The 16821-nt window shown below is 38.8% G+C and overlaps 1 protein-coding gene across 7 annotated transcripts; it reads left to right on the forward strand.

Annotated features, from left to right (window-relative positions):
- Nucleotides 1–2053: 2053 nt before the first annotated feature.
- Nucleotides 2054–13583, forward strand: LOC128253400 (sodium/potassium-transporting ATPase subunit beta-2). Of its 7 annotated transcripts, none has more exons than XM_052981759.1 (8): nt 2054–2264; nt 2841–3162; nt 4719–5230; nt 11657–11797; nt 11862–11981; nt 12651–12943; nt 13006–13174; nt 13241–13583. In XM_052981759.1, the coding sequence occupies exons 3-8, from the start codon at nt 5086–5088 to the stop codon at nt 13342–13344; spliced, it is 972 nt and encodes a 323-aa protein (XP_052837719.1). In that variant the 5' UTR covers nt 2054–2264; nt 2841–3162; nt 4719–5085; the 3' UTR covers nt 13345–13583. The 7 variants fall into 7 exon arrangements, with proteins under 7 accessions (XP_052837719.1, XP_052837721.1, XP_052837720.1 ...); XM_052981760.1 differs by lacking the exons at nt 2054–2264; nt 2841–3162 and adding exons at nt 3268–3351; nt 3405–3720; XM_052981761.1 differs by lacking the exon at nt 2054–2264 and having other exon boundaries at nt 2823–3162.
- Nucleotides 13584–16821: the final 3238 nt, after the last annotated feature.

Here is a 16821-nt window from a genome sequence, read left to right on the forward strand (position 1 = left end):
GATTTTATTTTTAATTGTTATAAATTAAAATTTGGAAGTTATTTATACTAACGACTTGGTGTTTTTCAATATTATTGCGTTCTTTTTTTTATTAAAATGACAAAGTTGAGAATGTTGTGTTGTTTTAGACATCTAACTGGCAAAACTTGGAAGGCCGCTAGATGACCTCCCCCATTAACATAATCCATTTCAGCATCATTCCAGTTTTTTCTTCACATTATTTCATATATAAACAAGAAAGAAAGCAAACTTCGGCAAGCCGAAGTTTATATACCCTTGTAGCTATTGCAAAAATTAAATATTCTTGAAAACGTTAACATTAACATTATGATTAACTTGCGTATATGTTTAAAAATATGAAAACTATGATGACTTGCAGCTCAATTATTCGATAGTTCCTATGCAGCTATATGATATCGTTTTCCGATTTTAATAAAATTAAAAGCGTAATTCTGAACTGTCAAAGTATTAAATTAAGTAACTAAATTTAAACCGACATTTTGAAATATATATTTATTTACCATTACAATATGTCGAAAAACTAAAAATAATAATTTAAAAAGATAAAGGTTATAGTTTTATTTCATTTCTTTTTCCGGTTGTTCCTATGGGAGCTATATGCTATCGATCAGGCTCGTTCCGACTTATGTACTACCTGCAATAGAAAGACAACTTTTGGGAAAGTTTAATGCAGATTTCTTTAAAACTGAGAGGCTAGTTTGCGTAGAACATGGCTAGATCGACTCTCCTAAAGATGCTAATAATTTATAGATTACAATACCCTCTGCAAGGGTATAAACACGAACTTATAAGTACTTTTAAACGATACAGTTGTACAATTTTAACAAAACTAAAACCGCAACTCTAATATATTAAATAGTATATAAGGAACTAAGCAAAAATTAAAAAACAACAAAGTAATAATTTTAAAAAAATTGTGCCTAAATGTTTCTATGGGAGGTGTATGATATAGTCGTCCGATTCAACTTAACTGCAATAATTTTGGGAAAGTTCCAAGAAAAAACTGAGAGTTTTTGCATACTCAGAAATTATAACTAACTAACAGTGAACTGCTTCGTATGTTAAGACACTGCTTTAATGATTAATACATTCCTCAGCAACTTGCTTGGATACTGCTTGCTGACTAGAGGACAATCATTTTATCTGTAAAATTGTGTTGTGGTGTTCATAGATACTTGGACCGAGGTATATTTTTGGTACCTAAAACCTTACCTAAATAATCAAATGTGAGGCTTCCTTTTACCCTACCTAGGTAAAGATTTTGATTTTAATTATCTTAAGAATTTGCTGTTGGTATTTAGCTACTGAAATATTTTTGTTATATTTTTGTTTTTAAATTTGGTTGATACCAGTAAATTCAATTCTGCAATTATTCGACAATATGTTAATAAAAATAGCACAATTTCACTGGTAGGTGATAGTTTAATTTCACCGCATATGCAAGATATAAGATATTTATTTTTACATTTATCTACGACTAGACTTGACTGCTAGAGCGTATACACAATATCATAGTTCAACTTCAATTTCTTAAAGAACAAATTGACCTGGTTAAATTTTTTAATAAATTGTATTACAAAAAGGTTTTTTTTTCTGTTTTACTTTATTTTTATGTAATTAGTTTCGTAATCGGATTAAGGCTGCACAATAAATCAGCCCCGTTACTTAAGAATTCCAAAGCAGCGTGCGGATTACGGAACTAATTAAATAATAATAAATTAATAATCGGCAGTAAGGAAGAAGGTGGCAACTAAAACCAGGTTGTCTTTGGAGATAATTTATTTTGAAATTAGCCGAGTACGGGTATTCTAATATTCGGGGCACTTAACTAAGCTCGCCTACTAAGGTATAAAAGGTTTGGAATTAAGAAACACGCACAAATCACTTTTCAAAATCATTTGCATGACTAAAGATTACAACTGTTTCTCAAGTTCTTATCGAAATATAGTTTAGAGCAATAGTCTACCATATAAAATAGTTTTTGAATTTACTGCCAAAATCAGTTTAGTCATTTATCCAGTCAAACAACACAAGTTAAATTATTGAAAAACATCAAGTTAAATTCACTTCAAAATTATTGATATTTGAACGCATTACTTTGCGGGAAAATGGAAACTAAGGGTATCGTGATAATTTTTGCGATTATTATTACACTGATTGTTGTTATAAACATTCTTCTCATCGCCTATATTGCAATGGACTGCTGGTATAAGGATCAGGTGTATGCTTATGCGATGCGTCCGGTAAGCTATTAACTAAATATTTACTTTATGTTATGCACTTTTTGATCACATATTCGTAAATACTTATTCTGGGAATATTAAAAAAAGAAATAACGCTTTAGTAGAGTTCCCCGAATATTAGATAACTGTTTGTTGCCCACAAATCGGCATTTGACATGCTAGAAAGTAGGTGTTGGTTTCTGTGTGTGTTTCCTTTATTTTAAAAGTTATGAAAGTTATGAAGTCCTCTGCCGCCGCTCTGCCGCACCTCTGCTGCCCCTCAAAACGAAAGAACTGCCCGCAAGTGCAAGCAGTGCTGCACGCACTTAGCTTCTAGTGTTGGCTATGCAGTTGGACAGATGGCGCCACCTAAACATATATAGTTTTGTAGGGGGAAGTTTTTTGGCTAAACAACGGGTATCTAATAGTCGGGGAACTCGACTAAAGCGTTCTATCTTGTTTAATTTAATTTAAAAAAAATATATTTCCAAAGAGTGCTTTGAGTTTTATATCGAAATGCTTGTCAAATAATTTTTGAACCTGAAGAATACACAAATTCGTTTTTCTCGCAAATCAACAGAAATATTTATTTCCTAGGATCCTGCAATACAACCAAGGGACATTCCAATACGGCGTGACGGTTGGTGGTTTATACCTTCTTCTTTGCCAGAATGAATCAACAAATAGTACTAGCTGTGATCGGCATAACAGTAATTCTGTGCCTGATCATTTTGAACATACTCTTTATATACTTTATAATCGACAATCCCTACCAAATGACTACTACGAGAACTCCTTCAACCGAGCCGTCAACCACCACCGAAGAACCAGTGACGGAAGAGGAGGAAACTGAACCTCCGGAGGCGGGAGAGGGTCCCGGAGAAGGAGGCGAAGCACCGGCCGCAGAAGGCTAAAAACTGTAAGTGCTTTCTAAGTGCTTTCTAAGTGCTTCCGAATCGTCCAAGTGTTTGAATTTAGGCATCAACCGTGCTCTGACTTAGTTTTCCAGGTGGTTGTCCTGAAACTTAGGTCGCTTTCAATCAATCCCAATACTGCCTTCGTCGTGTTAAACATAAAACGTATCTCCAAATTCCGTGACAAATAAAACGTAAGAAGTTATGGACACGAAATTTTTGATATTAATTCTAACTCTCGTTATAGTTATTCTGTTTTTCTTGCTTATGATTGTGTTTTACATATTTTTAAATTTTGATCGCGTTATAACTACCCGGAGCCCGTTTAATTGGTTTTGATAAACTGAAGGCGGCGCCGACACAGTTGCCAATTTTTGTTACTTTATATTCTAACCAGCCAATTTGGGATATTAACATCAGTGTTGCGCCATGGTAGAAAAATCGACGCTCGTCACAATTCTCGTCGTCGTAACGGTGTTTCTGGTGACGTTAATGCTGATACTAATTCCCATGGCTTTCTTCAGGGGCAGGAGGGGTAAATCACCCATCTTTAGGGTCTTATAGTAAGTACTATCTGTTAAAATATTACATTATTTTCTCGTGGGTGTCGGGCCGCATTTAAATTAAATTTGAAACCAGCCATTTTGCTAATGCTATAAGCAGTGTACCGCACGAAACTTTTCCTTATATAGGCAAGCAGTGTAGTGCTGGGCAGTTCTCTCGAGCATGTAGGCCCACGTCTACATTTTTTTTACCGACACCTAGCGGCGCAGTCGAAACTCATTGAGCGGAGACGTGAACCGCTTTTCAAGTACCGCCGCAGCCCGACTAGGTGGCGCCAGAGAAAAGTGTAACCGATAATAACCGTTCTTAATTATCGATGGCTTAAATTTAAATTCGAATTTTTTCGTTTTTTCCATTCGTTCTGGTAGTCCCTCATTTAAAGTTTAACACCTACTGTGCTGTGCCAGGTGTTAAAAATAATCTGTCTTTTGAAGAGTCGCTTCTCGACACCGCCTAATTCATGCACACTGCTCTCTGTCCACGAATTTTAGTGGGCGTACAACGGAAGTGCTAATTTGGGGTCATTAATGTGGGTTCATCAGCGCTCTGACTTCAGAAGCTCAAATCCGATGCGTTGCCAGTTCAATCCCTTCCGATCCGTTGTTCACCTGCTTGAATGCAATCTGCCAGCTCGGCCGGGCCGAACTTCAATTGGGAAAAGCGTTCAGTGCCAAAGGAAGTCATATTTCATTCGGCAATTAGTGCAACGCTCATCGTACATGCCTAATTTTCGTTGGGATCTGTCCGACTGCTCGGTCCCGGTCCCGGTCCCGGTCCGTGATGGTTGTCCCCGCGATTTTACACTTCAATTAAATGAAAATTGTGTCACGCGCCGCGACTCGCGTCTTCCACGACGTGGAACTGGAGATGCCAGCCATCCAGAGCCGCCAGCTTTGGTTGCCATCCCGTTTCGGCACCGATGGCGATGGCGCGTATTTCCGCACACACATGCCCACACACAAAGCACTTGATTAAGCCCGACTCTTGCGTATTCCAGATTTTCAGACTCGGACACATCATCACCCCCGGTCGGCGTGGCTAGGTCTTTCTTGTCAAATTCGGATCAGTGTCGCGCGGCGCACAGCGGTGTCAACTTGTCGTGTGCAGCGCAAATTCCCAGTATCAGTCCCAGTATCAGTACCAGTACCAGTACCAGTGATAGTGATAGTGCCAGTGTCCAGAAGTAACGCAGCGTAGTCCCAGGCCAAGATCAAACAGGAGCTCATCTGGACTTGCACTCGAACCGATCCCTAACGCTAACGCCATCCCAAATCCCAAATCCCAAGTACCAAGTCGCAAGTACCAAGTCGAAAGTCGAACCCAAACCCGAACTGAGGAAGCGCCAGCTGCCGAAGCGCGGAAGAATGCCGACCATCACGGAGGACTGCATCGATGGCTTCCAGCAGTACTACTCGCGGCCGCCGGAGAGGCCCAAGAAGAAGTCGCTGAAGCAGATGGTCTACGACTCGGAGGACAACTCCTACTTCGGCCGCTCCATCGACAGCTGGGGTGAGTCTGGGCCCCAGAGCCTGCGGTTGCGTAAGTGCCCGTCTTGATAGACGCTCTTGATGGAGGTCTGACCTTAATCAACCGAGTCTCTGAATCTCTGAATCTCTGGTTATCCAAATCTCTTTGTCGTCGCATTAACTTGGCCGCGCCACAGATTACTGTGGATGTGGGTGGATGTATCCATTTACCGGCCTCCCGCCGTTTTGATTGCCCGCCCAATGGCGTTTGCGCTGCGGCGACCCCGGCGCGAACAGATCGGTGTGCCGTGTGCCGCTGGGGGCACTCGAGCCGCAATGTCGGTCAATTATGCCATTATGCAATCAGGCGGCGGTGAACCCGCGACCGTTCTCCAGAACCGTCGCTGATCTCGACGGAGGGTCGTAGGCCAGCGGGGGGGACCGAGGAGCAGGTGGTAAGGGCTGTTCAGGAGAATCCTGACTAGGGCTGCCTTTGGGCCCGGCTCAAAAGGTCAATTGCCACTGATTGAGCATTGACCTTCAAAAAAACCCAGAGGCCTTTAGATCGTTTGGATTGAAGAGATTTAACAAAGCCTGAGTTTGTCTTACCTTGCTCTTACCGATCGCAAAGACTTTTCTTTATGCCTGTTAGCTTTCGCTTTAAATGACCATTTTCACCCTGTTTCAACCAAAGAAACTCTCGTAAAACTAAAAAAACTAAACTAAATATAGCCATTAGCCTCTAGGTATTCCGAAAATTTCTTCATCCCATTTTGGAATCCTTAAGTCAGCCTATCAGAAAGTGTTCAAAACTCTTCACTGCTTTTCCTCTGCAAGGGTATTTAAGGCAGACATTGAAATACAAACAAAATATGCAAATAGAAATGAGGAATGACGAGAACTTATGTTAATTCAAAGATGATCTCCCTGAAGATATAAACGTTAGGGATATATACAGTTAGAAGTCCAAAAAATGAAAATTTTCAAGAATTTTGCTAAAATTTGTTAAATTTTGATTTTTATCTCCAAAAAGTATCTACCAGATGCATGCGTGGGTGTTTAAAGGGTTAGTATACAGTAAATAACGAAGAGCAAGAAAAAATTGTTTTGTGACAAAATGGAGTTTACTCCAAAAAATTGCATTTTTGACTTAAAAAAAAAAACAGTATTTGTCAGTGAGTAAAAATCTCGATTACTAGAAAATATATATCCCTTTTTGAAACCGACTTTGAACACACCATTTTGAGAAGAACGCGTTTAAATTTTGTACTGGTACTTTTGAGCACTCTGAAATTTAAAAATTGTCTGTGTGTATTGAAAAACCAAATTTGATTTGTTTTAAATTCTAACTGTATATAACCTTAAAGAAGGAAGAGTGTATTTTTCTTTTGACAAATTGGCGGTTTTTGAAAAAAAAGGATTGTTGACAAAAATTTCGGACATAAATTTATAAGAAGCTTGTGTTTAAACTTGAGACTAATCGGTCACCGATTTACAATTTACAATTAACACGACATCATAAATATTCACCGAACGATATGAGATGTTCTGTGTACTGAATAAATTAAATTAATTAATTTTGAATTCTTCCTGTATATCACCCCTCAAGCAACTTTTTGGGGCAGTCAGGTACATTGCATGCGATTTAAGTTAAATACATTATATTAGTCTACTAATTTTTCCCCGCCCCGATCTGCGGAATTGGGCATGCCCAATTACACAAATCCACTGCACTTGTGTATGCATTAGAACGTTCTTTGCACGTAATTGTATAACCATACTGTTAGAAAATGTTGCATTTATCGTTGATTTTATCGAGCAAGGCAGGCCCAACTTCCTTAGAGCAGTTTTGTATCCTCAACGTGGTCCTATCGTGTTGCCCGCAGTCGTACGCACGCCGTAGTTTGGTCCTTGAATACAACTCCAGCGGAGCAGTTGCCAGTGGAGCAGAGGGCTCTACGAAACCCACCCCTGAGCGTGTATGTATAGCAACTCTCAGCTTGGCCCACTTCCCTGAATACCCATGTCCTGTGGCCGCCTTTAAACCAGTTCCTTCCCCAGCTCGACGACAAGAGCAAAACTGCTTGAATGCTAATGTTGGCGTGCCAACCATATTTAAATGCGCACTTTATCGTTTCGAAGCAAAGCGACCTTAGAAAGTCTCTCTTGAGGAGCCCTAAACTTTTAAGAAATTAAGAAATATATCAATAAATCAATATGGTATTACCATAAGAACATATGGTGCCTGGTGTTTCTCTCAGTGTGCCCATGGGTCTGGAATCGAACCCCGGGCAATTGGCTCTAAATGCGCTGCACCGCACCGCACCGCATTGCACCGCATTGCCACCGCCTAATTAAAGCGAGTGCACAAGGAGGCAGCGTTTCCACGGCAATTAGAACGATACCCAATCTCAGTCCGGAAAAGCCGACCGATCCCAGATCCGATTCCACTCGACTGGGAAACGCTTAAGTGCGGCAATGCTGCCAAAAGCGCTCTTCACTCAAAACAAACTCGGCTCGAGAGAGCGGCCAACGAAAACGGCTCAAGCCAAGTCTGTTGTTTGGCTGCGAATCGACAGACTTCAGATTCGGGTTTCAGTCTGAAATTTGTTTTGAGCGGCGACCAAACGTGTCACGGAGAACTCGTAACGTGGTCGAGACGCGACTCGTTTGCAAACAACAAATTAAAAGAGTTTGTGGTCCGTGCAGTGAAGTTTCCCCTGCTTTCCTCACAGGCAATTTCCAAAAATAAGAGTCCTTGCAAATAGTTCAAAGTTCTGTTGCGCACACACAGCCCCCTTAAGCGGGCAATTAGTGAAAGATAATAAGTAATTCCAAGGGCCGTCTTTAAGAACGCTCCAAAATTTCTTCAAAAAGGTGTGGTTGTTTGTATGTGGCCAAGCGCTAAGAGCGCCAGCTAAGAGAAGCACGTACAATGCACACTCCGCTCGCTCGTTCGCGAAGAGCGGGAGCGGGCAGAGGGCACGGTTTGTTGTGGTGGTTGCGAGGCAAAAATAAAAGGAATGCACAGCAGTGGATATGTGCTTAAATAAAGAACCGATGCCGAGATACTTTTGTATCTGCCACTTTCGTTTTGCCAATGCCCAATGCCGGGTCAAAGCCAATGCGGCATTGAGAGCCCCACAGCAGACGCGGAAGTGCGACTGTGTCGCCGACCGACTAATTCGCCCCATTTCGGCCCACTTTGGCCCACTTTGGCCTACTTTGGCCCACTTCGGCCCACTTCGGCCCACTTTGGCCCATTCCAGCCCTACCAGTTGCAGATTGTATTCGCATCCGACGGATGCCCTCTCGCTTCGGCCAGGAGAGCCAAAAAAGGCGCCATATTTTCTGCACCGCAAGAGGGGTGAAACGGCGAGCGAGAGAGTCGAGAGATATTAAGAGCAAAGGACCTGGATTGTTACAAAAAAAACAACAGAAAGTGTGTGTCATTGAGCGCGTCGCCTGAGTACTATTTGTGTACATCTGTACAACTGTTTGGCGGTCAACGAATATTTACGATATAAAAACATCAGTGCTGGCCAAATTTCAGTTCAGTTGCAGTGTTTTTTTTTTTTTTTTCGTAATAAATTACTACGTTTATATGCACGAGATAAATGCTTTCTAATATTATAGCTCTACGGTTTGTAAATAACGTATAAAGAGCAAGTTGCAGGCATATAAACGTAGTATTTGATTTATTAGCCCACTTCAAACCCGAAACTGAACCGTCTACAGGCCTTTATAGTTTAAAGAAAACCCACCGAAACAAACATGTCGAAGCCCGTACCGATGAGTCCGTCCTTCGCGGACGAGGATCTGCACAACTTGCGGAAGCCCAAGCCGTTCAACTTCGGCCAGTTCTTATACAACGCCGAGGACGGCACTGTTATGGGCCGAGATCGATCGTCATGGGGTAAGTGTGTTGCCGTGTTTATTGCAGTCTCCTGCCATTAAACTGACGAGTTGACGGACTTTTTGCTCGCCTTCGCATATGCCCGCTGTAAATCAGGGCCTGTCGCCAATTCGAGCCGTGCCTCGGAATTTATTCAAATATAATAAGACGGCACTGCGAACGTGTCGTCTGTTGCACCGCCTGAAGTGTCGAGAGTTGCACTCACTCGTAAAAAGTAGAGTAGTGGGCAAATTAACGTCTGCATGTAACGATGCTCGGCAACGGGGTCAAATTAGGGTGGGGAAAGGCGGCATCTTATTTTTGTTCGCCATCAATTACCGCTAGTTAAGCTGTCCGCTGCAGCGTTTATCATCAATTGCACCGGAAAGGTTTTCCCAGCACGCCAATAGTGGCATTTAAAAGTTGGCAAGCCCAAGGCCCTCTATACGTGTACATATATTCATACATTTGTATGTATGTATGTATGTATATAGACGAGTGCACATCGCAATTATGCTGAAATGGGCAAAGCAAAGCTGAGATATATAAAAATGGAAATAAGTACTATTTACATTGGCCAGATATTGGCAGAGAAAAGAATATGTCGTTAAGAACTAAAGGTGCCTTCACGAAAGTGCAAATGCCAAACCGAGTATGTTTAGTAAAACACCCAAAAAAAACTAATTGGTTGATGCCGAAGACCCGCTATTATCTGAAGCGGAAAAATATGAGATTAACTATCAAATTTCAATTTAAAGTAAAAAGAAGGCTAACTTCGGCCAGCCGAAGTGAGGAAATCAATGTCCATGCTGTCAATATTTTTAAATCTCTTTTAATTGGCCTACCCTGTAAACCGTAATTTTTAATTAACTGCAAAATTAATTTAAACAATTTAACTTTTTCATTTGTTAACTGCATTTCCATTTTGTTCAAACAAGTTATTAGAAAAGTTAAGAATGTAAAATGTATTAAGTCGAATATGTTTAAAAACATTAAAGCTATGCTGGTTTTATATCAATTATTCGATTGTTCTATGACAGCTATATGGTATCGTTTTCCAATTCAATTAAAATAAAAGCGTAATTCTGAATTATTAAACCATTCTACATCGAAAAGAAATAAAAAAAAAGTGAAAAATAGAGAACGTAAAATTTTTTGTTTATTTATTTAATATTTCTGATATGATATATTCGTCCGATATAAATAAAATTTAAATTGTTATAAGGACATAAAAATGAACGAAGTAAATCCAAATATTTTGTACTCAATTTAAATATTTTCCCTTTGATTTTCACCCATTACAGGTATTATTTATTTTAAATTTGAAAAAAATTAATATATATATATTCTTGACAAGGGTCAATAGGGGAGTGAATATAGCCATGGCTGATCAGGGTAAAAGGGAGTAACGATCAGACGTTTATATCCTATAGCTCTCATAGGAATAATAGGGTGAAATCGAAATCCAAATTTGATGTGTTTCAGGATATTTCGCGCAGTGTATGAGCTACTGACATCAATTTTTCAAAGTCTTATTTATCTACGCATACATTGCTTGCCGATCGGATGTGTCTATATCTATAGCTTCCATAGGAATAATTGTTACACTTCTGTTATTCTTTTTGCTACTTTTGCAATTTTAGCAATTTCGGCAAGGACTGAATTTAATTTAAATTTAAACCATATTGAACTACAAAAATAATGTACCTAAATCAAATGGGAGTTTTTTTAAATCCAATAATTTCAATTTAATTATCTAATGTTAAGCCATGAAATTTAATACGCATTTTATTTAAAATTATGATTTCATTTTTAATTTAAATATTTAGTATACAATTTTGAATTGAACAGTCAAATATTTATTTTAATATGGATAATTAAATAATTAAATCAAAACTGTTGGAAAGTAGCTTTCCATTTCTTATGCCAACGCATGGTGTTAAGCATCAAGTAAATAAGGTGATGTAAAATGTGCTAACCTTCTTGCACATAGCATACCCAATTGACCCAACTCCGGTTTGGCTTCGGTTCTCTCTTAGCTGATTGTTCTCCTGCGATCCAACTTCTTGGACCAATTGAGGTTATGTCAGATGGGAAGTGAGAGTGCCTGTGAGAGTTAAGAGCGATCACTGCACACACACCCACACACACACACACCCTTTGACCGGGTCATAACCAGTTGGCTCTTGAGCGCAGTTGACTCACGAGGCGGCTCTCTTCCGAAGTCTAAGAGTGTCGTTCCGCAGAATATGTAGACTTATACGAGTGTTCGGATGCCAATGATGATTCAGCGGAGAAGCTCGGCGTCAGTTCGCCGTCTACTCCGAACTTGAGAGGCAGCACAGCTTGGGGGTTGGTTCCCGTTCCCGTTCCCGTTACCGTTCCCATTTCCATTTCCATTTGTTTATGCAGCCCACTTGCGCCGGCTGTCGCCAATTATCGGTTTAACCCATGCTGACCGAGGGGCCAGCGACAATTAATTAATTCAATCGCTTCAATTGACTGGTGATCGCCGAGGGGCTGACTCTAATCGGTGTAATTCAATAAGTATTTACCGTTATCCTCCTTTCGCAGCCAAAATTGGAATCTTCTATGTGGCCTTCTACGGAGTCCTCGCCGCCCTGGTGGCCATCTGCATGTGGGCCTTCTTCCAAACCCTCGACCCTCGCATTCCCAAGTGGACCCTGGACCGCTCCCTGATCGGCACAAACCCAGGTGAGTCGCCGCCGCTCGTAGCAGCCCTCGCCAATTTCCCCCTAACCGAGCCTTGCCATCCTAGGTTTGGGTTTCCGCCCCCTGCCACCCGTTGACAACGTGGAAAGCACCTTGATCTGGTACAAGGGCACCCAGCATGAGAACTACAAGCACTGGACAGACTCCCTCGATGACTTCCTTGCGGGTGAGTACCAATATAGTGAACACTTTTCTCATAGACAGACACTCCGGTTCAGGATAAAAGTAGCAGTTTACGTCAATCAGACCAGCTAGTTTAACCTTAGACCCGTGCACATAAAGTTAAACACATTACCCTGATTTGGGGTCGATCTGACCCTTTGCGTTTTTATATGTATAAAGATATTTATTGTATTGGTACACATGGTTTCATGACTAAATGACTCACTTTTGTCGTCAGATTGTTAAAAATGCTTCAAATCAAGCTCTGTTTATTGAATGGGTAAGCACTTCCATTGTATTTTGCATAGACTTTTACTGTGTATCAGTCCTACCTTGGCTAAGATGTGTACGGGCACGCTTTTTTAAACAAAATATCTCACACAACTTACTGCTCATGTCTAAATCGAAGACAGTAAGAAAATGTACGTTGAACAAAGAACACTCAGAGCACATCATTTTTCAGCCCCAAGCATTACACATGTGAAATGTCATGAAACCTATTTAAAAAAAAAAAAAAACAAAGGTTCAAGCTTCACAGCAATATCTGCCTTTTGAAATTTCTAAATATGCGTAATTAGCTTAATTTGTTGGGTCAAATCATCCCCTAAAGCGATAAGGATTGATAAATAAAGTCCGTAATTATATTTTAATATTCTATTTTTTACCATGCCAGTTTACAAAGTACCCGGATTGACTCCCGGTCGTGGCCAGAACATCTACAACTGCGACTACAACCAGCCGCCGCCGAAGGGTCAGGTGTGCGACGTGGACATCAAGTCGTGGTCTCCCTGCACCAAGGAAAACAACTACAGTTACCACAAGAGTGCGCCCTGCATTTTCCTCAAGCTCAACAAAATCTATGGCTGGATACCGGAGTACTACAACGATTCGCAGGACCTGCCCGAATCCATGCCTTTGAGCTTGAAGACCTACATCGGGGAGGTACAGAAGACGCAGCCACACAAGGTGAGTGAAGTGCTCGGACCATGAACTTTAACCCATTGTATTCAACATTCGAATTACTCCAGCTAAACACCATCTGGGTGTCGTGCGAGGGCGAGAATCCAGCCGATCAGGAGAACATTGGAGCCGTCAACTACCTGCCAATCAGGGGCTTTCCCGGCTACTTCTATCCCTACCAGAACTCCGAGGGCTACTTGAGTCCCTTGGTGGCCGTGCACTTCCAGCGGCCCAAACGTGAGTAGTCCTTGTATCCCGCGAGTCCACGGTCTCCTGATTAATCGCTTATTGGCCACTTTGCAGGCGGAATCATCATCAACGTCGAATGCAAGGCTTGGGCTCGCAACATTTTGCACGATCGCAAGGAGAGGATCGGTTCGGTCCACTATGAGCTCCTCATCGATTAAAGTTTATCGAATATTACCTATAACACATTGTAAAACAGAAGAATCTCCGTTGACCAAGAATCTCGGACCCGAGGGGTGAGGACGTCGTTCAATATCGTCTAAGACAATCCTACCAGAGGCAAACCACCTGATGTTTGTTGTAGTGAAAATTGTGAAAGGTTCAGATTTCAGTTTGTAATTTAAAACTCAAAATTGTTTAATTGTATTTTTTCTTGACATATAAATACAAGTTATAACCAGACTTGCGACGCCTAAAATATACATTTTTAAATTTAAAGAACTTTGTATGCACTTTACGATGAAAGCTTCACATCAGATAATAAAAGCAAGATGAGAAATCAGTGAACAGGATTGCAATAGCCAAGCCTGAATCTTTTTTAACGCTGACCACTAAATCAAGCAAATGCAACAAATTTACAGCAATTAATCCAAACTGCCATTTCCAATAAATCAACAAACGAAACCTTAGATATACAAACTTTTAAAGAAAATTTATGGATTTCAATTTTTGAGTCTGCTATACCTGTAACCAAAACAGACCAATTTTGTCAACCAAAAAAACAAATTTAACATTTACAGCTAGCTTCAGAATATACCATATTTATAAATAAATTAGTCAAAAGTGAAATCTCTATACATCACATTTTGATAACGACAATTCTTTTTGGCCACCAGAAACACGTAACTTCGGATAATTTGTAAGTTTATAATATAACATAATTGCAAAGAATGAAATTTATGAATATTACATGAATTAAAACGGCTGAGAAGAATCACTTTCAAATCTTTTTAATAAAAATAAAATGAAAGTAGTCAGATAAAATTAATGTTTTTTTATTTAAGGGCTGGGTATGATTTCCAGAGAGATACAAATTCTTGTCAAGGATACAAATGGCGCGTATTTTTATTTTATTTAAAAAAATCTTTGGAGACAAAATAAATGAAAGCATTTAGCATAACTTTTTGAAAATGAAATGAAAAAATTACTGTAGCAATAGCATTACTTTTAAAATATCAAATAAGATATTTTTTCAATAGCATTTATTTTGATATGTTTTCAGTAGCATTACTTTTTTAATGATCAACGCTTATGCTTGAAGGCACAGCTCTGCTAGGCTGTTAACAACAAATTTTCTGTTGGCCATATGACATACTTTCGGATTTACTTAAACGTTGGAGTTGCCCTGCTGTGATAAGATAATGATAAAGTTGATAATGCGATATCACAAATCTCTGCCGTCATCTGACACTCGTCAGCCCCTGTGACTGATTAATAAACTTGAGCCAGATCAATTGGCTTTTGTCCATTTATTATTTTATTTTTTTATTTAGACAAGAATAGTCATAGATAGACACACATATGCATTAAGAAATCAATGTTATATCGTTCGTGCCACATTGGGTTGGTACAAATCGACTCAGTCAAATGGATTCAAATTCAATGTTACTACTTTGCGACGTGATTTTAGGTCGAAAAAATAAAAATATTTGTTGGCTTTTGAATACAAGTACACCGGAATCTACCACCCTTATGTACATTGTACATACATATGCAAGCTGTAGATCATTTTTTTATCAGCCCAAATAAAAAGTCGGCCAATTGCGTCATTAAAATTCATTAACGAATCGATTTGTTTGTTTTTTGATATTAAGTTTATTTATAACTCGACGGTCAAAATGTATACATAAGCACACGAGGAATAAATTCGATTGCCTGGAGCTCATACAAAAAAGTAGAAGCAGTTGTTATATTTGTATACCATTAGGGTATTATTAAATTGATTTATTAATATTGAATTTTACTCAGAAGTTTGCAGTAAAGACATTTCGACCTTATATTCTTAATCACCGGTAGTAAAAGCGAAGATCTAGCCAATCCCGTCTGTCCGTCCGTCTTCCGTTCCGTTAGTCTCTACGGAAACTAGTCTCTCAGTTTGAAAGTAGTGATCGGCCCACATACTACACCCAGTGTAAAACCCCATAGTAAAATTAAACATTAATGCAACATTGTTTATTTCAAGTAAACTTACTTAACATAAACTAAAAACATTATGATGTAATAATTAACAAATTTTATTATTATTATTACTATTTTTATTCAAAAGAAAAATTGAAGATTACGTTTGTTATACCCTTGCAGAGAGTATTATAATTTCAATCAGAAATTGGCAACGCAGTGAAGGAGACGTTTCCGACCCTATAAAGTATATACATTCCTAATCAGCATCACTAGGAGATTCGATCTAGCCATGTCCGTCTGTCCGTCCGTTTCTACGCAAACTAGTCTCTCAGTTTTAAAGCTATCTGCATGAAACTTTCCCAAAAGTTGTCTTTCTTTTGCAGGTAGTATATAAGTCGGAACGAGCCGGATCGGACGACTATAGCATATAGCTCCCATAGGAACAATCGAAAAATATGTTTAAAAAAATTATAACTTTGCTGTTTTTTAATTTTTTTTAGATCTTCGACATATAGTAATGGTCAAATATTTCAGAATTACGGTTTAAATTTCATTAAAATCGGACGACTAAGCCATAAAGCTCCCATGGAAACAATAAAAAAATGGAAACATGGAAAAAATAAAAAAACAAATTTAACCTTTTTATTTTGTAATTTTTTTTAGAAATTCTTTTTGATTATTTAATTATTTGACAGGTTAGAATTACGCTTTTTATTTTATTTAAATCGGAAAACGATATCTTATAGCTTCCTTAGGAACTCAAATAATTGAGCTGCACATCATCATAGCTTCAATGCTTTTAAACATACACGCAAGTAAATCATAACTTTAATGTCTTCAAGAATGTTTAATTTTTGCAATAGCTGCAAGGGTATATAAACTTCGGCTTGCCCAAGTTTGCTTCCTTTTCTTGTTTTAATTAAAAAAAAAATTTTCCATACTTTAAAATAACAAGAAAAGTACCAAACTTCGGCAAGCCGAAGTTTATATAGCCTTGCAGCTATTACAAAAATTAAAAACTCTTTAAACATCTAAATTTCGATTTATATGCCTATTAGTTTAAAAACATAGAAGCTATGAAGGTTTTCAGCTCAATTATTATGGCAGATAAATAATATCGTTTTCCGATTTTAATAAAATTAAAAGCGTAATTACAAAAAAAATTTAAAATAAGACAAGTTACAATTGAAAATATTTTTTTTTTAATATTCCCATTGAATATTTTTAATATTCCGATGTGAGCTATATGATAAAGTCATCCGATATTAATCAAATTTAAAAAATAATCCCACAAAAATATACCATTACTAAATATCGAAGAACTATAAATAAAATTGAAGAACAGTAAAGTTATAATTTTTTTTCTCATTGTTCTAACAGGAGCTATATGATATAGTCGTCCGATCCGGCTCGGACTATTACTACTATACTACCTGCAATAGGAAGACATCTTTTGGGAAAGTTTCATGCAGATAGCTTTAAAACTGAGAGACTAGTTTGCGTAGAATCGGACGGAC

The sequence above is a fragment of the Drosophila gunungcola genome, assembly GCF_025200985.1.
Source record: "Drosophila gunungcola strain Sukarami chromosome 2L unlocalized genomic scaffold, Dgunungcola_SK_2 000008F, whole genome shotgun sequence".
Classification (NCBI taxonomy): Eukaryota; Metazoa; Arthropoda; class Insecta; order Diptera; family Drosophilidae; genus Drosophila; species Drosophila gunungcola.

Excerpts from the sequence above, each read along its gene's own strand:
- LOC128253400 (XM_052981759.1), top strand. The coding sequence starts at position 5,086 with ATGCCGACCATCACGGAGGACTGCATCGATGGCTTCCAGCAGTACTAC. Across the intron at positions 11,982-12,650 it reads CCTCGATGACTTCCTTGCGG|TTTACAAAGTACCCGGATTG; the intron begins GTGAGTACCAAT and ends TTACCATGCCAG. Across the intron at positions 13,175-13,240 it reads GCACTTCCAGCGGCCCAAAC|GCGGAATCATCATCAACGTC; the intron begins GTGAGTAGTCCT and ends GCCACTTTGCAG.